Raw genomic sequence first — 23,328 nt, 5'->3', positions numbered from 1 at the left:
ATGTAATCTGATCTGATGAACTAGAACACCAAATGTATGCAAATAAAGACGACAAATCAATAAGAAGACTTTCAGTTAAAGGTGAAGCTATTACATTTAATATCAGATTTTTTATTGAAGTATTATTTGTTTTGGTGACTTTGACTTTAATTAATATTCTACCATGATATCTTTACTTTTACTCGAGTATTTGACTTTTGGAGGACCTTTTACGACATGCGTTGAGATGCCAGGTGTGAACTGACGTACGTAGAGCCGTCCACCTGTAATATTTACCCAGAAAGCACCTTGTCATGGGAAGGAAAGTCTTGTTTAACTGTTATGTGGCTTTCACCTGGTTGCACAAATATAAAATCAGATGTACTCTGTTTTCTGGAGAGTTTGAGCGACTCTGGGCTGGATCTCCTTCCTGCCTGTTTCCACTTCATGCACCTCGGTTGTGACAGTTCTGTTTTTCGGGCCCAGCAGGTAATCCAGCGGTGCAGCAGCCTGACAGACATGCTGGAGGGATTAAGACAAATTTATCCCCGAGGACCCAGCAGAGAGTCTGATCCTGTCGTGTAACTGGATCTCATTAGTTCCCTCCAGCATCATTAGCTCGCATTCACAGTGCCGACCTCACAGTCCGTGTGCTTCTCAGAACCTGTCACCTGTTGTCTGCTGTAGAACAGACTTCTGGTCGACTGCACATCAAGGAAATAACACATTAACACATTTAATTGCAAATCATCACTAAATGCCTGCAGAAAGATCCTGGTGGTCCACTCGAGGTCCTGCAAAGAATCAGCAGAGACGAAGGCCTCGGGTCGGATATTTGATGTTTTCAGCATTTAAGCCCTCTTGATACTGCTGGTCCTTCAATCCTTCTTGTAGTCAGAGTGAGGAAAAGATCATGTTTTTGGCTTAAAATTGCGTAAACTTTGGATATTTTAGATTTAATCATAGTCTTTAAACAAAAATGTTTTTAGTTTCAGTCACAGTTGTCATTTTTATCCTTCATAGTTTCAGTCGATGACAAATCAAAACTTATTTGTCCAGTTTTAGTCAAAGAGAAGTTGTTTTGTTATTAAATGTGTTGGGCTTGTTGTAAATGTTACAGCCGTAAAATCCTGATGATTGCGTTACGATCTCTTTGTTGGTGAAGGTCGTTATATTTTAAGTCTTTACAGAATGTGGGAGTGTCCTTACAGAGTGTGGGAGTGTCTTTACAGAGTTTGGGAGTGCCCTTACATGGTGTAGGAGTGTCCTTACATAATGCGAGAGTGTCTTTACGGAGTGTGGGAGTGCCCTTATATGGTGTAGGAGTGTCCTTACATATTGTGGAAGTGTCCTTACAGAGTGTGGGGGTGTTCTTACAGAGTATGGGAGTGTCTTTACATGGTGTAGGAGTGTCCTTACAAAATGCGAGAGTGTCCTTACAGAGTGTGGGGGTGCTCTTACAGAGTGTGGGAGTGACCTTACATATTGCAGGAGTGTCCTTACAGAGTATGGGAGTGTCTTTATATGGTGTAGGAGTGTCCTTACATATTGCGGAAGTGTCCGTACATGGTGTGGGAGTGTCCTTACATATAGTGGGAGTGTCCTTACAGAGTATGGGAGTGTCTTTACATGGTGTAGGAGTGTCCTTACATAATGCAAGAGTGTCCTTACAGAGTGTGGGGGTGTTCTTACAGGGTGTGGGAGTGTCCTTACAGAGTGTGGGAGTGTCCTTATATGTTAAAGACACATGTGGGTTGATAGAACGGGCTTTCATGTGGGTTGCTAGGCCCAGTGGTTGGCTGAGCCCAGGTGAGCCCAGGTGTCGTCAAAATCAGGAAGACATTTATCTGTCTGTGAGGGCTTCCACTAAATAAAACACATTTTTAAAAATTTGTGCAAGGTCCCTCACAGAACTTGTACATTCTGTGGAAAACAACATCAAGTTCACACAGGAAGATGTCAGAGGAGAGTTCGACCAAGGTATCTCAAAATCAGGACTATGCTGATCTGATCTTCTTCTCCTGCAGCACAACCAGAGGGACGGAGGGATTTCTGCTGGCTGCTGTATTAGTTTTGTAATTGCACATCATCCAATCACTCATCATCTCAGACCATTCATGGCTCCTATTTAACCAGGCGTAGGTCAAGACAAGCTACTAATTCACTTCAGAAAGAAAGCAGAAGAGCCTCAAACAAAAAAAACAAACTTTTATCAGGCAGCCACAGTCTGTACGAACAGTAAAAAGAAAAAGCGTGTGATTCAGAACGGACCCTGAACCTTGTCTTTGGTCTTTGGTCTGACTTGTGATGACAAAATGCCTCCAGGAGATGAAGGGACACACGTCAGCGAGGAGGTTAACTGACCGGGCCGACAGTGTTGAGATCGAACGGTGCCGGTCCGACTGATCTCAGCTGACGAGACTGAGATTTCACTGTGATCTGTAAAAACTACAAACTACTTCAGCTTCAAATCCAACATTTACATTTTATTTGACATCTTTCAATCACTGCCATCATTGATCTCATCATGAGAACAAAAAGAATAAAAAATAGTTCACTAACAAAACCAAGCCAAGTTTTACTGTTTAAAGTAATTTATTTAAATTGTTGGGAACATTTGGAGAGGATTGGAAAGAGGGGTCGAGGTTGGTGGATGAAGAGGGGGGTTTGAGAGGGGCTGCAGGTTTGCTGGACCATCTCGGAACCGCAGGAGTGATTGAGACTCAGAGTGGGGGTACGTCTTGATGGGGGCAGGCTTCACCTTCCCCCCCGTGGTTCCAGTGCTGGATGGCCCGGGTCCCTGTTCTGTGGTGTCTTCTTGCTGGGGGATGGTGGCGTTGAAGGCTGGGCGGATGGAGATCCTGTGAGAAAGGATGGTGGAGAAAGAGAGAGTCTGGGGGGCAGGTGGGTCATAAGAACTTGAGACGAACTGGAGAGAGATGGTTGGGCTTGCCTATGTAGGTTTCACAGGTGATGGGATCAGGGCGGTGGAGGTGGTTGGGTTGATGAGGCGCAGTCGTTTTGATTGGCTGGACGTGGGCAGCAGGTCTGCGAGAGGAGCGGTGTGGTCCAGTTCCTGAACCTCAGTTATGACAACTCCATATAAACATTGGAAACCTTAAAAAATACACTGACACTACTACAAAATATGCTTGCAGTGAAAAGAAAGAAATGATCTCACTCCTCATGTGATGAATCTCCAGTTGCAGCACCCTTTGCTATTTTGTCCTCTCAGAATCTCCGTATGAGCCGAAGTTACAATTCAGTAAAAAATACTCTTTCCATAAATAGAAGCAGAGCAAGAAGACTCGGCTGGACATTCCACTGATCTGAGAGAATTTCAGAAGAAAGCTCCCAGGAGACTTTGTCAACAAATGCTGTATCATAGGCAACTTGACTAGTTTTAGTTTTTTTGTACAAAGAATGATGGAATCAGCACATGTCCAACTGGACCGACCGTCTTTGCACTGCGGGTCAACTAATTTAGGTGCTGACTCACCTTCTGGGCGACCGGGACAGCAGGAAGGAGTGCCTGAAGTGTGGCTTTTTGCTGTGGGCATTGTCCTGGTGTCCACAACAAAAAGCCAATTGTGTGCCATTGTCACAACCCCACCGGTTGACCCTCGGGAGCCCAGACTGTAAGAACAGGTCATTATAAAGACTGCACAGCCAGCATTGTCGTCGCATAGTGTCTGAATCATGGTTGAACAAACAAAGCTGGGCGTGAAGCCTAGAAATTTCACCGTTGCACAACCTTCATCAAATTCATGCGAACTCGACCACAGACTTGGATGCTCTGTACTTATGCAGCAGAGTAATCTGAAAAAGTAATTAGTAACTGAAGTTGTCAAAAAATTGCAGTGGAGTAAAAAAAGTACAATATTTGCTTCCAGATGTGGTGGAGCGGAAGAAAAGAGTAGCAAGAACATTGAAATACTCAAGTAAAGTACCTCAAAATTGTGCTTAAATACAGTACTCGAGTAAATGTACTCAGTTACATTGTATCATGAGTTGGAGAGGCTCAGACATTTTCACAATCATATCTGATCGATTCGTAAGTGAGTGGAAGTTCAGTGATATTCTTCTGACTCAAACTCTCTGGCACGAGGTCGTGCATGAGGTCACAGCGTACTTCCTGATATAAAAGGTTTTCACGCTGGTTGTTAGGGAACCTCGAAACAGGCATCCTGGTTGTGAAGGTGTGGGTCTGATGAGGTCACACACAGTGTGTGTGTGTAGGTGTGTGTGTGTGTGTATTTATCCTCACAAAAATAGAAATCCCTTGAATGACTCACACTCCGGACCAGCGTGGCTGCGGGGAGGAAATATTGAAAATATGCTGAAAAGGGAAGAAGGGGAAGTGAACTTTTCATCATTCGGTTACCAAAACAGCAAAAATGCAACTGCATGCTGAGTCACGTCCCTGCTGGTGGAGCTCTATGTGAACTCAAGTCATAAGAACTTTTTCTGGTAGCGAATGAAGAGAGAAATTATTCATGGCCTGTTTTGTCAGGATTAACTTACCGATCAAGCCAGGACACACTGTTATCCTGCGGTCTGAATTGTGGTTGAACAAACAAAGCTGGACGAGTTTCATCGCTGCACAACCTTCAACGTATTCATGCAAACTCTACCACAGACTTGGATGCATTTGAGTCCAGAACCAACAGGAAAATCACCTCAATGTTTTTTTTTATTTTTTTTAAACAATTATTAGAACAAGTTCCTTGACAGAGTCTCACACATTATGACAAGTATCAATACTCATATTGGTATCAAACTGACAAAATACAAGGACAATCAAATAGCATAGAGGTAAAAGAATATTCTTTGTAGGTCTAATTAGTAATAGTAATAATAAAAAATAAATAAATAAATAAAAACACCATCTAGCCCAGTTGAACAGAGACAGTATTCTCACCTTTCCAAATACATTATAACAGGTGAACATTTTTTAAGATACAAGTCCGTCTGGAGTCGAAGGTTTGCCGTTATGTGTTCCATGCAATTTACATCCTTAAGCCTTTGAGACCGCTGGTCCAGTGTGGGTGGACGGGGCTTAAGCCAATTTACTGTGATCATTTTATGTGCGATCAATAAAAGAACCCTGAGCATAAACACACTATTTTTCCCTAAATCCGTTAACCATACAGTACCCAAAATTAGTTGCTGTGGTTTAATTGGTCTACACCTCAATGTTTTAGTGGATCATAAGTCTGTTTCATAAACGATTCCCCTCGATGACTTTGTATGTATTGACGATATCCGCAATTCACTTCTTCCTCGTGCAAAAGAACATTTCAGATATCCACGGTTACATTCTTCTTCAATACAGATGCACGAGACAAGTAAACAGTAAAAACTGTGTCGTCCTTTAAGGTCAGTTTGTTTATTCAATCATGAAAACAGAGAGTTTGATTTCTTTTGTCTTTTTAGGCAGAAAGAAAATCAGCCAGTGAAGATGTTTCTCCTCTTATTAAAATTCTTTTCACAAAATCACAGAATGCACCTTTAAATAAAGTGACAGATGAAATAAATAAAGATTGATTAGAGATACGTCACGTCCATCCAAGATTTGTCGCAGATGCTTCGGCTCCTTTGATTTAGCATTACCTTCCCAACTCGGCCCAGTTGCTCGGTACTGTGGTCCCTCCTCGTGGACCTGAACACGGTTACCTCTTCTACATCAGAACAGGTCGACAGTGTTTGAACTGGGATGTAGAGGCCTATACAGGACCGGTAGTGAGAACATAAGGACAACTCGATCTCCTAGGAATTACATGCTCTCTCAATACTTAGCAATGTCACTCATTGTTTGTAGGAATGCGACTCGCAGGATGCTGATTGAAAGAATTAGAAAGAGAATTGTCGGTAAAAGCAAGAGGAAATGAAAGTGTTTAGTTGGAGGGATGGTTGAGACTGAAAATGAGAAGTAACTTTCATAGAAGGTCAGAAAAAGATTCTGCCGGTCCTGTGAAGTCCACGCAGGATGAGTATGGTACTGATAATGTTAAATATGTTGCAACATGGTGTAATATAGTGCAGATGACGGCTCTCTGAAATTTCCCCAAAATGGAATATTTTGGTCGAGAGAAAACAAATATTTAGTTCTTGCCTTAATAGAAACCGGAACTTCCTTCATGCCGGACTTGGGAGGTGTCACGAGTCCAACTGTCTCTTAGATTGTTGTCATCTGGTTTTATTTTACATGCCGTATTTTCTCCCCTCATCGTCATTTCAGATCCTGCCACTTCCTCCTGCCATGCAATCGCCTCATTCCCCTCACCTGGGCTTCCCCTCCCATCTCCTCACCTGCAGGCCATTCCCTCATTAGTGCCTCAGTATATTACAGGTTGACTTCCTCCTGTTCCCTGCCAGATTGTCCTGTGTGTTTTTGCCAAGCTCTCCAGCGTACCATCTTCTGTTTCTGCCCCTCGTCGGATTTGTTTTTGATCAGTAAACAGAACTTTCCCTGCCACTTCGACTATCCCGTTGTCATGCTTTTGGGTTCTACTCTGCCAGTGAATGTTACAGCCGGGATGAAAGTGAAAGCTGTAATGCAGAATCACAAAAAGAGTCGCTCACAGAAACACAACGCAGACTCTCAGTCAGATGGACCTCTAAACCCACTAAAACAGGAAAAGAGGACACAGTGGTGCAGGAAACCTCAAACGTGGGAAGGGTCACACATGCAATAGGCAGAACCACATGTCACACCTAAACACAGGATGTGAGTATTGCTTCTGCTATGCTGATCTGACTGACTGGGTGGGAAACATGAATTGGCGGTTCTACACAGGTTGTTTAAACGCAGGTGAATTGAGCCATTCAGTCCAATAACGTAATGTTTGGAAAGAGCAAAAGTTAAGCCAGCTCGGTCTGCATAAACACAGCGCTGGGAGACTTCCAACAGGGTTTGCGTAAAGGCTCGACATGGAGTCATCCGCTTTGAGCCTCTGGATCGAGCCCAGCTGATCCGGGTCTGGAGAAAGTCTCAAGGATAAGATGTTGTGTCTCAGCCTCAGTTTCCTGGAGTAAAAGCACTTGAGGATGGTTGCCAGGGAGAGACACAGAGACCCCCTTACATGAGTCACTCTGCAGCTGGGAGGAGTGCCGGCATCAAGGTCTGCCAACAGGAAGTTGCACTCGGATGTACGTTTTTGAACTATTGTGAGACGTGGGTGTTAATGACAAACTTATAAAATGAATATAAACTTCTTTCAGTAAAACAGGAAAAACCTGAAAAAGTTCCCAAAAAAATACCAACCCCACCAAACGGACACGGACGAACACACACCCTCCTCGGTGCAGGTGCAAGTGTTTGGACTGCAGCTACAGGCGTTGTAAGACCCCATGAAATTAAGTTTGACATTAATTTTGTCAAGAAAATCGTCAGATCAGAATGAAGCTGGAGTGGATGGTGCAGGCCGTCGGTCCCTCGGCAGCGCCTGACTCTGGCTAGCATGAAGGGGGATAAAATAATTCAATCGTGCGGCTCTTCTAGACTTTCGGAATGTTATTGGACCGAATGCCTCAAATCAAGACAGTTAAACGAGTCGTGTCTCGGGGGGGTTGTGACGCTCAAAGGGACAGTGTGCAACGATTTAAGTAATTTGTTAACTCAAATCAACGTCTTCGTTCATAAGTAAGTCCTCATTGGTGTACAATTACCTCTGACTTATCCTCCTGAGTGAAGAATTACCTATCTGAATATACACAGCACGGGCAAGCTCTATGGAGGCCGCCATGTCTTTCTGGTTTTAAAAAAACTATGGAGTGCCGAGAGGGACACAAAGCACTACGTGGTACTACGTAGTGAGGCTAAACGCGTTTTCGCTCAGAGCTAGCTTGACTGCGGAACTGAGAGGGAGCTCAGCGAAAGCGCTCGTCACTAACAATAAAAATAACTAACTACATCTTTACCTCATTACTTGAATCAGTAGAAATACTCGACGCTGTTGGGAAAGAGTCCATATTTTGAAAATGAGTTTCTTGTCCGTCAGGGCCACCGTAGCTTCCGGAACGTCTCCAACGTCTTCAGAACGGGAGGGGTGAGCGTTGCAGTGTTGCAGTGTAGAACCTCACAGCTAGATGGCGCTAAATACTTGATATATTACACACTGTCCCTTTAAAATAATTTACCACCGTTTTACAGTTGGTTCTTTCACAGTGGGTGGATTTTTAATTTCTCTCCTGTTGCAACTGTTTGCGATGCATTTGTGACGTGAAAAGTGACGCTTCAGATAAACATCACAGACGGGCTGTCTTGCCTGCAGGAAGTGGGAATGGGGTCAACAGGCGATACAGAATCTGTGCAGACCTTCTGATTTTGGTGGAAAAGCAGCTTAAAGCTAACAAGCTATCTGTGTTTACGCAAAGCATGATACGTTAGCGGCAGAATAGTTAGCTGCTAACGTAGCCGCTGTTGATCTGAGCATCGTTACACTCACCAGACTGGTTTCTTTCTGTTATCCTGCATCTTTTCTTCTCCCGTCTCTTCTCTATATCTTCATGAAGTTAAGTTACATTTTTCCCTCCATTCAGCAGTAAAATAAGAGCGTTATAGTACATTACGGTACTAAAACGTTGGCCTCTGTCCCTCCATGCCATCTTTTAGTCCAGTTAACTGCACAGAAACATATAATGTGTCCAATGACTGAATTAAAATCCTCAAAGGCACAAACTCCACAGAATACAGCCGAGAGATCTAGTTCAAGACTGAATTATCTGAGCTGAGCAGACAGCTGTCACTCAACAAGGCCACACCCCTAATTATGCATTAATTGATTGATTCGCTTTTGGCGCCCCGAGTGGTTGTTAGAGGAACTGCAGTTTTTGGTACTTCCGCATATGCTTATGACCCATAACAGCAATGCATTGTGGGCGTACTCGCTCTCTCAGCCCTCCAAGCGTCGACCTCATCGCCTTCACTTCAGTTTGTCGGACAAATAAAACAACATTTATCGACGGGCGGCTGGGATTCCCCCCGAGGCCGGGTGACGAGGGGAAGTAACGACGGCATGTTGAACAGCCGATAATCAATCCTCAGTTACTTCTGTTTGGACTTTCTACCTGTCACAGTAAGGTTTCCACCTTTTCAATGAATTACTGAACTGTCCCGGTCTGTGATTGAGTGCAGGAATTCACCGGCTGAGATCATGTCGCGGGATTTCTCATTCGTTTCTCCACTAGCTAACTTTATTTAGCAGGCTAGATAACAAATAGCAATTAGCTAAATCCAGTCAGCCGGTGTAGATGCTCATTAACCGTGGATCTTTCTCCCTCCTGCTGACCTGCTTTCTGATTGTTTATGTAGTCTGAGAGCTGCAGGTCTGTCAGCCATCTTCTTCTCCTGCATGCCTGAATGTCAGCAGATAAAAAGAGATTAAAGGAGGGCGGAACGTGTTGCTTTTGTTTTGCTACTTATTTTTGTGAACTGAACTTTGAAGAGACAGGAGGAGGTGAGACATAGCAGGGCTGTGGGTGAGAAACAGCCATCTTCCTGGCTTCCATAAAACAAATTGTCATGTTCCAGTGTTGCTCAGTTTATCTTGTCGTGCTTCCAAAAATTATATGAGAGGGAAATACCTCAAGAGGGAGGAGGGAAACACAGTGGACCATAGAGCTGTTCAGCCAAACAAGTCTTTAACCCATAATCATCACCACTTCATTCAGACACTTGAATAAAGAAGGATTTAAGGATACAGTCTATTAAGGACGATTTATTTCTGGACACAGTGTTGGAGGTGATCCCTGTTCATTCCTATGAAAGCTGCTCAGTCGTGTTTTGAAGCCAATAAAACTCAACTTTCCGGCTATAAAAACACCTGGATCGCCGACCGAGCCGGCTAACTTGAAGAGAGAATGGAACAATTTAACCGTGCAGCTCTCCTAAACTTTCAGACTGAATGGCTGAAGTTTAACATTCTTTCACAATAAGTCTCTTTCCTGTTACAACGGTTTCTATGATGTGAAACGTGACAACGTAGCGCATTGGATGAAAATCACAGACGCCTGCAGGAAGTTGGACTCAGGGTTTAGATAACATGTGACTTTCTTAGCTTGGAGGTTGTTTCCAATAGAAACAGTGATTTTGTAGCAGCATCACTCAAACAGAGGAAAGAGACCGCTTCATTGTTAAAGTGAACATGGAGTGAGTCAGAGCAGGGAAGCTGAGCTGGCAGCTGCTGCTGCTGCTGCCGCCGCGGTGGATTATTATTCTAACAAACCGACACATTAGGAGAGAAGATATGGATCAGGATCGGGGTTGTTACACAGGAAGGAGGGAGGGTGGTGTACGCAGGTCCTTTTTTTCTTGTGCGTTTCAAGCAGATTGTCAAGATTGTTTCCTAAATAAACCAGTAACCATGAAAACCAACTTTAAACTGGCCATTAAAAAGTGATCGCAGCAAACAGATGATGTCGTTCGACAGCTCTCTCTCCTCCTGCTGTCTCCTTCGTCTTTCTTTTGCAGGTTTCTTGCAGGCGTCACTGCAAAAAAATCTGACAATGAAAGTTCTCAGTCATCCAGGTGAAGGAGGTAAATCTGGGCGCCGTATCGTAGCCAATCTTATGATGAGTTCTTGTCTAATTTATTTTTGTGAACCCAAAGTTTTCATTTCATTAAAAGAAGAAAATGACAACATGTCATAAGAACGTTAAAGAAAGTGGTATACATCTTCACATCTTCACATTTTCACATTTTTCTTAAACTATGAGGTGCTCAAGATTTGTGTTAATTGTGTCGAGTTAACATGAAGTCTTTCTGTCATTTGGACGATTCTGAACGTTTCTGTGGACTTTTTCTTGGGTCTCTTGGTACTTGTGCTTCTTGTGACAACATGTCAGTGAGGTAAAGGGACGCGTTTCTGAACATCTTTCACTTTCATTGCACTAACTTTAACTTCTTGCATTATATCTTTTAACCTTTAATTCAGCTTTTCCTCGTCGTTTGGCCTCGACAACACCACGCATACATTCAGCTGTGCGACTATTATCACTCCAGACTAAATATTGATTTGTTATGTTGATTTTGTCGAGTTTCAAACAAGATATTGTAACAAACCCCGCCAAGAGGAACACTTAAGAACACAATTTAAGTGTGCAGCCGTACATCTACGGTATTCATAGATAAAACCACATCAGCAAGTCACAATCATCAAGCAGAAAACCTCTCATTTCACGGCAGATGCCATTATTTTTCTAAGCTGGAGGTCCTGAGATGGCAGCCATTTGATTGACAGCTCATTTGCCCGCCCTAGACCAGCCTCCAGATTATTAATACCTCATGCAGCCAAAGAGATTCCAAATCCATAAATGTAAATATATTTTAAACTTTATGTAGTTTTGAAGCATTTTGCTCTATAAACAGGCTGTTTTTCCACCTCGTTTTGATTATTTTATTTGCACAAAATTAATGCAAATGAGAAAATAAAGAACTATAAGGAGTTTTGCTCCTGTTACTCTCAGGCAGAGCCATTCTGGGCTCGCAAAATTTTACAAACATTCTGTCACAACAACATTTTGAACTAATATCATGTAAGACTGTATGACAGGGGCAGTTACAGGTCATCATTAAATAATTAAGTGTGTTCAAAGTCCTGTAGATTAATAACAGGAGCATTTATGGAGCTGCTGATAGCTTGGAAAATAAAAATCAGCATATAACTTTTCGGAAGTGCTCACCTGGGGCTCGACAGGAGTGCAAGGATAATTTACATGTCAAGGATTAAGATGAGGTTAAATTACTTTAAATCTTGTGTTGCTGTTACTTTAAACCGGAGCCTGGGTTCTGATAGTATTCGTACAATAGAAGGTCAACATAAACATGAAGAATTCAACAATGACAACTGAAACAAAGACTTCAGTGAGCACAACACTGCAGCGGGAATTCCCTTCCTGAGCTCGTATCGCTGCTAAATGAAGCGAGAGAAGTTGGAGTTGCACAGCTGTTGCATCATGTTAAATGGTTGAGTCATCCCGTGAAGACACAGTCGCTCTGTGCTTCTAAATCCAGGTGACTAACATTTATACTGCCAGGGAGGAGTCTGCTGGGCCATTGCATCACCACACTTCCCAGAGGCACCTTGGAGAATGTGTGCTATGTCAGGAGGGAGTCAGAGCAGATCACAGGTTTGTTAGTGTTCATGGTTTGTGGTCCGGTAGCTGCAGAGAGCCTCGACGCGTTTGAGGTAAAACAGTTCCAAACGCCTCTCTAACGTTCAGTGTTGATTTAATGATAAATATCAGATGAGATCAGCTCTGTTCTCTGGGGGAAAGTTCACTGGAGTCTCTTTGAGGAAGAACTGACTGCCCTGGTGCTTTTTGTTTCTAAACATGTTGCCAGAGACAGTAACCACAACAGCACAACAGTAGAAGGTGACAAAGACATAGTTTGTTAAAGTTTTACTAGATCTCTTCACATAATCACAGCCATTCGGCGTTGGCCGGGTCCTATCAAAGGTCCGTCCTTGGGGTATACGGATTATTGGCCTGACCGATAATCAAAGCCTTTTTGTCAATGTTGTGTGACGCGAAGGCTGTGAGAAAACTTTGGCTTTCGTGGTGAATAAGTTGAATTTCTCATCTCTCTTAAATCACATCTCTGCTGTTACACCTCTAATAACAACGATTTATTATGTGATATTGGTGGGTTGGTTTAAATTGTTTGTAATTTTTTTTAGATAAGAACATTTTCTACCATAAAGTCTCCATCAAAACATATATAACATTTATACATATAGAGATAACCAGTCTTTGTCTTTAACTGGCCTCAGTTATTATTTGTTACACCCTTTACTGTACATATACGTCATCAGTCTTTGTGGTGGCCAGCTGCATACGTTGGGATTCATTCTTATTGTTAGGCATAAAGAAAAAGCCTCCAGTGCTGCTGATGATCATGTAGCTGCAGGATGTTTCCTCTGCACCTGGAGGCATCCTGGAGAGCAGGTTCACTGGGAATTTACCTAAAGTCTTTGCAGCCTGTCTGGATATTTGACAAAAAGTCCCACGTTAGAGAACAAGCATCTAGAAGTTACCGTGACTTGTGTTTGAACTAATGGGAGTTTGTGTTCCAGGTTTGTATCAGTGTAACAAATCAATCTAGATAAAAGGTCTGTGTGTGCACATTACGAAAAAGAAATCAAGTCCGCAGAACAGCCACTGCTGCTGCAAATGAGAGGGACTGAAGTCGTCATCTTCTTCCCCCATGCTGATGGAAAGTCAGGTGAAGTTTCTCAGTTCACAAAACATTTCTGGAGCTTCACAGCAAAACAACATTGGGAAGCATTCTCCAAGACAACTGAAGTAGCTGGAGACTTGTTTTAAAAAGGTTCCATACAGCTCATTCAGTGTAATCCAAGTCTACGGAAGCCTCAAGATGCCAAACTGATTTCAAAAGACATTATTTACACTTTTTAAGTACCCGTTTCTCTGACGGATAATTACCCAACCATGAATGCTAAATGCTAATGCCAGGATGCTAACATGCTAATGCTCAGGAGGTGTAATGTTTAACATGTTCTCTATCATAGTTCATGTAAATTCACCCCATAGTTCTTCAGATATTTACCGTCTGAACCACTCAGCGACGAACATCTGTAACACAAATATCAACCTAATTGTGATAAAAGAGGGAAAGCCAGTTGTATCAGTTGAACTCATCCTCTGGAGAACATGAATATCTCAACACTGGCTCATCTCATGCTGGGTATCAGCCCAATAATAATGTGAAATTAAAGCCCAATAATGTGAAAATTGGTGTGAAATACAGGTATCGGTCGTTTGTCCTATTTATTTCTAACGCTCAAAGATTTGAAAGTCTCTGTGTGTTTTAAACATGTCTGAATTTGAAACCTTGCAGTGGTAGTATTGCTGTAAAAGAGACGCTCGGTTCCAAGGCCGAATTGGTCTCGTCATCAGAAAAAATGAAATCCAAAAACCAAAGCAAGCGTGAGCTGAAACAAAACTTAAATGAAAACATCTGAGATGCTGAATCATTCATGAAGATGCCCACAGAGAGTTTTCACAGCAGCTTGTGTTCAAAGTTGCAAAACAAGCCGGAAAGTCCCCTCCAAAAACCCGATGTTCACCTGCCAAGCTTCCTGATCTGAAGCTGCTCAAAGATGGACGTAAACAAAATAACAGGAAGGTGGCTCACTTGGACGTTGGCTCATGTGGATGCCTTATTTTTTTTATGAGCGTGTAATTATGGACTGCAAGGTCGTTCCAACTTTGATCTGGACCGAAACATGAAATGTCTGACAAAGCAACATTACATGACCAAACAATAGTAACTTATTAACTGTAACTGTAAAATACTGCAGTTGTAAGCAGAGAAGCATCCGTCCTCCTGTCTGTCCTCCTGTCTGTCCTATCGACTCTTCGTCACATTCCTGCCAGAAAAACAGCATCTGTCACTGGCAAAATACTTTAACTTACCGAGTGTTTGTGACGAAAATAAATCACTGTGACCGTCAGCCCTCCAGACCGAGACTTCAGTGAACTTTCCCCCATAAAACTGCCTCCGTCCCCGCGAGCGAGTCAGACAGCTTCCAGTTTGGTGGATCAGGATCTCAATCACTCAACATCATAACAGCATCAATATGATTATAAACAGTTCACACCTTGAAGACACAGAGACGTCATCATCATGACGTGTACCGTCACACCTCTTTAGGAGCGGCAGCAGCGTCTTTCTGTGTGAATTACACAGCGGTTCGCCTTTAAAGCGGAGATGCTTCACTCTGTGTAAACAACCAACGGCGGAGAATTGGTGAACCGCCGCTGCGGCGATAACACGGCGTCTCTTTGTGAAAAGGGCTAGTGATAGAGATATTCATGGTCCCCAGTGGAGGAATCTGACATCAATGGTACCTTGGCCTTTCATCTCACACCACCAACAGGTCCAAGTTTCCATTTATCCAGTAAAATATCTCAACAGCTATCTACATCTACACGTGTGAACTGGTGCATCTGCATCGCTGCCACTGGTGAGCAGATTGCCAGCTATACTTTGCCCTTCAAACACACACACACGCTGTAAGCACCGGAGGATTACTTGCAGATCCCTTGCAAGCCCTGCAACATGCGGATAGATTAATAAATAAACCACATCCCGTTCTTGGTTTAAGAAAGAATGTTAACAGTTAGAAATGCTGGCTGGCATCATCTGCCTCCATGTAAACAAAGCTGCTGAGTCACAGAGCGCAATGAATCTGTGTTGTCTTCTTAAAGGGCTATTTTTCGGATTAATTCTTCAACATTATTGTGATTTATTAAAATATCAGACATTCATGGTCCCCAGAGGATAAATCCCACAGCCTGACTTTAACCTGAGATGCTTTTAATTCAGGAGAAGTTTGGTTTGATTGTTGATCACAATCCGAGCTCCTTCAGACTTCCTTCATTCATTTTTTATGCAGGAGATGGGTGAACTTATACACAACATATCTGACAACTGAACTTGTCTAACAGACTTTGTTTGACAAGCTGATCTCATGTGCACTGGGGTCATGTTTGGGTTTCGGTCACTTAGCCGAACTAGACATGAGGAAGTGAAAGAGCCCAATCTGAATATCACTGAGCTTCCTCTTGTGTTTCTAAGTATAGGCTGCAACACTTATATTCTCCAGGCTCAGAGGGGGAGGAGATGATTACAGTATGATATTTCGTCACAGTGGGATTTGGCAGCTGCGTCGTAATGTATAAACTGCTCTGGCAGAGGACCAAAGTCCACAAAGGTTATGATTTCTTTTCTGCTGAAGCGAAGGTAACAAGTTAAACAAGTACAACTGATTGTTCTGGGCTTGTAATATGTCAAACGTCATATTCCCAAGCCCAGAACAATTAAAAACATGGAGGAACTTCTTCACCACCTGTTATAGTTTGCTTATTTTATTATTATCATCTCAGAAATATACTTAAAGGATCATAAGTAAAAGTATCCATTATTCTGAATAATACATTGTAATGTAATGATGCAGAAACACCAATAGACCATATTCACACGACGGCCAGTTTCCTCTTATGTCATGTTGGAAGTTCAACTGTTGTACTGCTGTTCGAGCTGACGTTAGCATTCGACCACTTCCTTAGTTTCATGACATTCTTCCAGGTTTAAACAAATGTGTCTAAGATATGACCTGGTATTATACAATTCATCCATTTTCTTCCTATTGTGTGATACAGCACTTAAATGCTACTGTCTGCTAAATAATCAGGAAAGCAGAATTATTTATTGACACTCACAGAAACTGTGACACAGAAAATGTCAAACTGAGCAGACAACCAAGACTGAACTCAAACTAACATGAGGAGGGGAGGAAGTGCAGGCAGAGACTCAGGTGAGGAGACGCTCAGGTGAGGAGAATGAGGTGATGAAACAGGAGAGCAGCAGAGGAACTGATGGGCCGGGCTGATAAGGCTGATGCAAGGCAGGCGTACACCCAGGTGCTGAAAGGCCGGCAGGGAGGCCACACACACACACACACACACACACACACACACACACACACACACACACACACACACACACACACACACACACACGTGAACTCTTACAGAATTTTTTGGGTAATCCAGCTGACCATCTGCTACCACTTCAGATATCGTATTGATTTCAACATTTGGTTTCGGTGATATGACCTGGTATTATACAATTAATCCATTTCCATGATTTCCATCTTCATCTTTCTGAAAATTTGTATGAATAAGTGTAAAGCTAAATTTAAATGCTACTGTCCGCTAAATAATCAGGAAAGAAGAATTATTGATGTCGGTGAAGTCAGTTGTCCACAGAGCAAAGCCCCCCCACAGTCTTTTTTAAGAGTGCCCCGCCTCCGAACACTCATAAAACCTCATAAAAAAATAGTTTTTCTTGAGTAGCATAAATGGACTTGAACTGACACTTTATTGTTCTCTGGAATAAAAAAAACATTAACCTTACACTTCCTCAATCCTCATGTTGGTCGTCTTTACATGAGGAGAAATCTCAAGGCAGGACTCATCAGTTTAATGTGATGTGAGATAATTACATGTGTATTTTATATATTTTATGTAATTGTACTTATCACTTGTGATTCTGTCTCAACTGATTTATTCTGCTTTTTAGTTGCATTCCCGTATGTGTCAGGTCTCTTTACGTTTCCTCCTTTTGTGTGATTTCCTTCACCATTTCCCCTCATTTTATTAGCCCTGGTTTATTTACAGTCTTGTAGTTTATAGTCTGTGCGCTCCCTGATGTTCATCCTCTGTTATTCCCCTTCCTCTGTTTCCTGATTTCTTTGGATTCACACTTCATGTTATATTTGATTTTTTTTTTCCAAGCTTTGGTTAAATAGAGCACCATTTTTTGTTCCTGCCTGCCTCCTGAGTGACTTGCATTTGGGTCCTCACTATTTTTACAGCACCTAACACTTTTTTTATTTCTAATTGGTTTTGAATAAAATCATTTCAAGGAAGCAGAGCAATGTAAATGTGAGAGGTTACACCTTCAAACAGACCTACAAGGTTGATGAGTGTGCTGCCTGTTATTGAGGAATACTGAGACACCTGGAACAGGAATGGAAATGGATAGACTGTGTGGGGGAAATTCAGTCAGTAGCTCAACTATTAATGTGTGAATTTGGTCTAATTTCCAATAATTTCATTGCACCTGTTGACACGAGCCCTTAAAGACAACACCCACCCAGACACAGTCTGTTCATGCTGCCATCTGACAAAAGATACAGAAGTATCTGCTGCTGTACCACCAGACTACACAGCAGCTTCACTTCTCAGGTTGGGAGACTCCACCAGACTACACAGCAGCTTCACTCCTCAAGCTGTGAGACTCCACCAGACTACACTGCAGTTTCACGCCTCAAGCTGTGAGACTCCACCAGACTACAGAGCAGCTTCACTCCTCAGACTGTGAGACTCCACCAGACTACACAGCAGCTTCACTCCTCAAGCTGTGAGACTCCACCAGACTACACAGCAGCTTCACTCCTCAAGCTGTGAGACTCCACCAGACTACACAGCAGCTTCACTCCTCAAGCTGTGAGACTCCACCAGACTACACAGCAGCTTCACTCCTCAAGCTGTGAGACTCCACCAGACTACACTGCAGTTTCACTCCTCAAGCTGTGAGACTCCACCAGACTACAGAGCAGCTTCACTCCTCAGACTGTGAGACTCCACCAGACTACACAGCAGCTTCACTCCTCAAGCTGTGAGACTCCACCAGACTACACAGCAGCTTCATTCCTCAAGCTGTGAGACTCCACCAGACTACAGAGCAGCTTCACTCCTCAGACTGTGAGACTCCTGAACTCATCAACACTCCATCATAAAAATACTTTTTCTTGTTAAGCAAAAAGGGACTACAACTTACATTCAATTCTGGATCTGATATTGATCATTTCTCTGATTATCAGACCCATTGTTTTCTCGTTTGTTTTAATCTGATTGTAAAATGATGGAATTTAAAAATGTTTTACTTTGTCTCCGATGCAGCATTTAATATGCAAATTAACTAAGTACCTAAAAGTCATAGTTGGGTTAAAGTTTGAAGCTAGAAAGGTGGCAGGGTCCACCACATATAAACAAAGTATGAATCTATGCTGTCCTTTAAGATCAGTTTGTTTATTCAGTCATTAAAACAAAGAGAGTTTCTTTATTTAATTTGTTGAGGCAGAAAAAGATCTTTCTCTTATGATTCTTCCCCAAGATACACAGTGCACAGTTTAAGTATTTTATATTAAATGAGCTTAAGTACATTTATTGGAGAAATTAGGTTCTGATATTTGACTGTCAAAAGTACAAGTAGATTACAAATATATTTACATGTATGTATATACTGTAATTGGATCTGATATGCAGCATTTTTCTAATGTTCAGAATCTGTGTTTGTTATTTTTATTTGATTGTTGGTCAAATTAATCAATAAAAAATGACTTTGTTTCTGATGCAGCAGGAATATGTAAGCTAATATGCAAAGTAACTCAAATACCCAAAAGTCATACTTAAATAAAAGTTTGAAGCTAGAGAGGTGGCAGGGTCCGCCATATGTAAACAAAGTATGACTCTGTGCTGTCCTTTCAGACCAGTTTGTTTATTCAGTCATGAAAACAAATACAGATTCCTTATTTAGGTATAAAAAGAGCTCCTAATTAAAATTCCTCACCAAAACTACAGATTGCACCTTTTAATGAGGAGCACGTATGAGGTGACGCAGTATTGAGTTCTCTAAGGACTGACGTAAGAGGGGCGGAGTCGGCTCATGCGCACACTCTCGGTGAATCAGCAGTAGGAGGAAATACTGGTACGAGGATTTTCCACCTGTAGCCGCCACAACTAACACCGATATAGATAGTGTAGTATATATATACGGGTCTAATGGAGCTGCTGGTCACACGCAAATCTGTCCGGGTGCAACATGAAGCTGGTCAGTGTGCAGGTAATTGTGGCCCTGACTCTCACACAGCTCTCTGGTGTCCTGTTCGAGTCTGCACGTCGTCTCACGTGTTTTGTCTCCGTTTGTTTTGCAGCTCTTTGTCGGCTCGCTGCTGATGCTCAGCGACCCCACGGCCCCCAAATGCATCACCGAGGATGGCCTGAATAAACTGATCGAGGAGTTTCAGACGAGGTACCTGGACAAGAAGGTTTCTGTCAACGTGCCGGACACCAGGACCTGCATGCAGGCCGCCGAAGAGATGCAAGGGGCCGAAAACAACCGCTCCGTTTCCCCGTGGAGGTACAGGTAAGTAACCACACCTGCTACGGAGAGCGCGATGGGACAAAGAGGCGCTCCGATATCATGAGTGAGCAGAAATCACTGTCTGTTACAGCAGTGGAGGAGGAAGGAGTACTTAAACTAGTAATACATTACTTTGATACAAGTGAAAGTCACCAGCACGAATAGTACTTGAGTAAAAGACTTAAAGTAACTGTAACTCAACAATCAACAATATCTGTGGTGCGTTCAGGAACAGCTGGGACAAATCCTACTGCTTCTACCTTTAACTTTAATAGTCTTTGAAGTCTATTAATATGACGTGAGCTTCAGTTAGCTTTGACCACAAATGTCCTTCAGAGGGAGACTTTTTACTCTGATACTCTGAGTACATGTCAGAGCCTGTACTCGATTACTTTACTGGAGTAAACAAGCTGAATCAGTACTTTTACTTCTATCAGAGTATTTTTTCACACAAGTAACTTCTACTGGAGGTTTTTTGCAGTCTTTGTTCATCCGTCCAGTGTTCAAATACATCACAGCTCTTTGAATGTAAATACCATTTGGATATGTGATTTATAGTATCTAAACTTAAAAAGATTAAAGCTTTGGATTTATCCTTTAATTATAACTGAGCCGGTGTTAAACTCATCAGCTCCACTTGTTTATTATCTGGGTTCAGTTTTGTTGTCACATAGAGGAGATTTATCCTTTTAATATCTAAAGGTGACAGATTCACTGATAAGTCAGTAGGTTGTGTATTGATCGCTTTGTGTTCTGTCTGTCTCCCATCAGATTAGATGAGGACGTCAACAGGATCCCTTCCAAAATCGCCTTTGCAGAGTGCATTTGTCAGGGCTGTATCATCGACAAGCGGGAAAACATGAGCTACAACTCCAGATCTGTGGATGCCTGGCTGAGGATCTACAGGAAGACAGGAAAGTGCTCTGAAAACAAATACAAAGTGAGAAAGGACTTTATCAAAGTCCCTGTTGGCTGCACTTGTGTTGTCCCAAATTACACAAAATGATCTCAATGTAAACGTGCTGGTGCTGACATTTTACATTTTTCTCGTAATTAACCAAGTTAGCAAAATAACCCATCTTGTAGCCTGCTAGTTTAGCTTGCATAACTTAAATTGATCTGTTTCTATGTGATCTATCACAGTTTATGGTTTCTTTGGGGAAAACGGATCAAAACATTCTGCTAATCACTGATTTTATATATTTTTTAAATGTATGTTAAAAAGCTGCTCCATAGACAGCTGAAGTGAACCAAAACTTTTGAGTTCCAGAAGAAAAACCTAATTTACGATCATGTTGCACTTATTTACACAGCTGATTTTCAGCCATGATCGCAGTGAAGGATGATGTCGGACGATGGAACACTTTGGTCCAGACAGAAATATAAAGAAAGAAATGGTAAACTGATTGCTCTGAAATTATGCAAAGACATGAAAAAAACCTGCTGATTTTATCAATCCTGTAAATTGTTTAAAAGATTGCAGCAAGATTTGGTTGATCACTTCATCTTGTGTAAAAATGTCTGACCAAAGTTCCAAAGCTCCGGCAGAAATCTGATGACACAATGTATTTATAAAAAAAAAGAAATGCTTCTCAGCTTATCATTTCAGCACAACTGAAACCATGTAACCTCAGTGAGCAGAAGCTTTCACTTATAAGCAACAAAATGCTGCACTTTTTTACTTTGAGAGCAGTAGTTTGCACGTACTGATTAATGTGAAATGATGTTTATATCTTTATATGTTCAGAAACGTCACAATGACAAGCAGCAAGAAGTGAACAGTTAAAGGAATAGTCTGACATTTTGAATATTTATTTGTGGAGAGTTAGATGAGAAGATTAATTATCATGTTTGTGCAGCCAACCGACATTTGTCTTAGCTTAGCATATTTTCCAAGGGGTAAAGGTTAGTGTAGTGGTGGAGTTCTCAGGCTGAGTAAATGTTCTTAGTTAGCTTGCTAAATATTAATTAAATGGTTTAATCCATAAAAAAAATTTTGGCAGTAGTTTCGGTAAACAATCCAGTGGAAAGTGTTATAATCACTCTCACTGTTTTTCTTGTAAGACCCGCCCTACGCTGCCTCTGATTGGCTTGTCAGTTTCATATGACAAAAGCCTTGACAGTTTTGTTATCCTGGTATTCCATGTTAAATACATCTAACATGTTTTTTGCACAAGGGACGTGGAAGAGTTTAACTGATAAACGCTGACTTATCGTTGATAAACTGAATAAGGACGTTTTTCACTCGAAAAACGGAGGGAGGGAGAGATGCAATGAATTTACTGTTTAATCAGACCACAGGGATTTGCTTGCGAGATTTTTCTAAATTTATGTTCAACAGACGGCCAGTGGTGGAGATGATACAGCAGATTGTCATCTTTAGTTTCCTCAGAAAACACACCGACCTCTTTGGCTGTGGCAGCTGTATTGTCTCTGGACTCAGTGGCAGTGCAGCCTGGCAACAGTTACGATATTACGATATAATTTTAAAGCCATACCGCCCAGCGCTACATTTAACTGATAAACATGAGAGTGCTATCGATCACCTCATCTAACATTCTGAAAGCAAGTGAACAAGTGTATTTCTCAAAATGTCAAACTATTTACAAAAACTATAACAACATGGACAGTATTAGGCACAAATGCTTATTTTGTACAACTTACACAGGGTTACATTTATTCTTAAACCTCAACTGTGATGAAGTTAAAACTCTAAAGCATCAAAGTATTAAAGCTAGTTGAAGTTTTGTTCTCTGTTTTTAATGTGAAATAAGCCTTTTAAGGCTAAACGTGAAGATCCCTACAGTTTTTTTTTTTATAGATTTTTTATTATTTTATTTTATTTATATGGTATTTTTATTGTGATCAAAGTTAATGTGTAATTGATCACTGAAGGGGCCAGTGAATGAAGTTTGTGTAAGTTTTAAAACTCATTTGGCAAAACTGGAATGACTGTTTTTGGACAGTGGGGGTGGCCTCTAACTCTGTAAGGACACTCCAACACTCTGTATGGACACTCCCACACTATGTAGGACACTCCCGCACAAATTATGGACACTCCCATACACTGGAAGGACACCCCCACACAGAGTTTAAAAGCCTGCCACCCCCCTCCAGTTAGTTCGAACTGAAGGAGCTTCTTGGCTGAGAGGTGAGACGTCTTCAACAAACTGAAATCGGTCCAGTTGCCTATGAGACAACACTAATGATGTGAATGTTGACCTCTGCTGGATAAAAGGTGTAATACACCTCAGGGGAACAAGATGTGACTAGTTCATCTACTAGTTTAGATGTTTTATTATGATTGTCTTTTACTGTAGGATATTTTGTGCCATTAAAGGTTTTTTAGTTTAGTTTTGTTTTGTAACCTTTGATGCTGAAGAGAATCAGGAGGAATAAATCCTCTGACATGAGACAGTTAAACACTCAGATTTGTAATAACATGGCCCTCAACTTCCCCACTGAAGTAATTGAACCCAGGTTCTTTGTTTTGTTCTCATGTGCTGCTGCTTGTCTCATATTTGTTCAACTCTGTCCTGTTCTTATTCGTTTGCAACTAAGCACTTTTTTAACTATTTACATACAAAATAAAACAGTGTGTTTGAGTC

The 23,328-nt window shown here is 41.8% G+C and overlaps 1 protein-coding gene across 2 annotated transcripts; it reads left to right on the top strand.

The window, feature by feature from the left end:
* The first annotated feature begins 8,920 nt into the window (after nt 1-8,920).
* On the top strand, nt 8,921-23,328 carry LOC115579637 (interleukin-17C-like). Of its 2 annotated transcripts, none has more exons than XM_030413188.1 (3): nt 8,921-9,059; nt 19,512-19,723; nt 20,492-23,328. In XM_030413188.1, the coding sequence occupies exons 2-3, from the start codon at nt 19,533-19,535 to the stop codon at nt 20,724-20,726; spliced, it is 426 nt and encodes a 141-aa protein (XP_030269048.1). In that variant the 5' UTR covers nt 8,921-9,059; nt 19,512-19,532; the 3' UTR covers nt 20,727-23,328. The 2 variants fall into 2 exon arrangements, with proteins under 2 accessions (XP_030269048.1, XP_030269047.1); XM_030413187.1 differs by lacking the exon at nt 8,921-9,059 and adding an exon at nt 19,242-19,420.

The sequence above is a fragment of the Sparus aurata genome, chromosome 4 (genome assembly GCF_900880675.1).
Source record: "Sparus aurata chromosome 4, fSpaAur1.1, whole genome shotgun sequence".
NCBI classification, from domain to species: Eukaryota; Metazoa; Chordata; class Actinopteri; order Spariformes; family Sparidae; genus Sparus; species Sparus aurata.
This window is presented reverse-complemented; position numbering and strand designations above follow the sequence as displayed.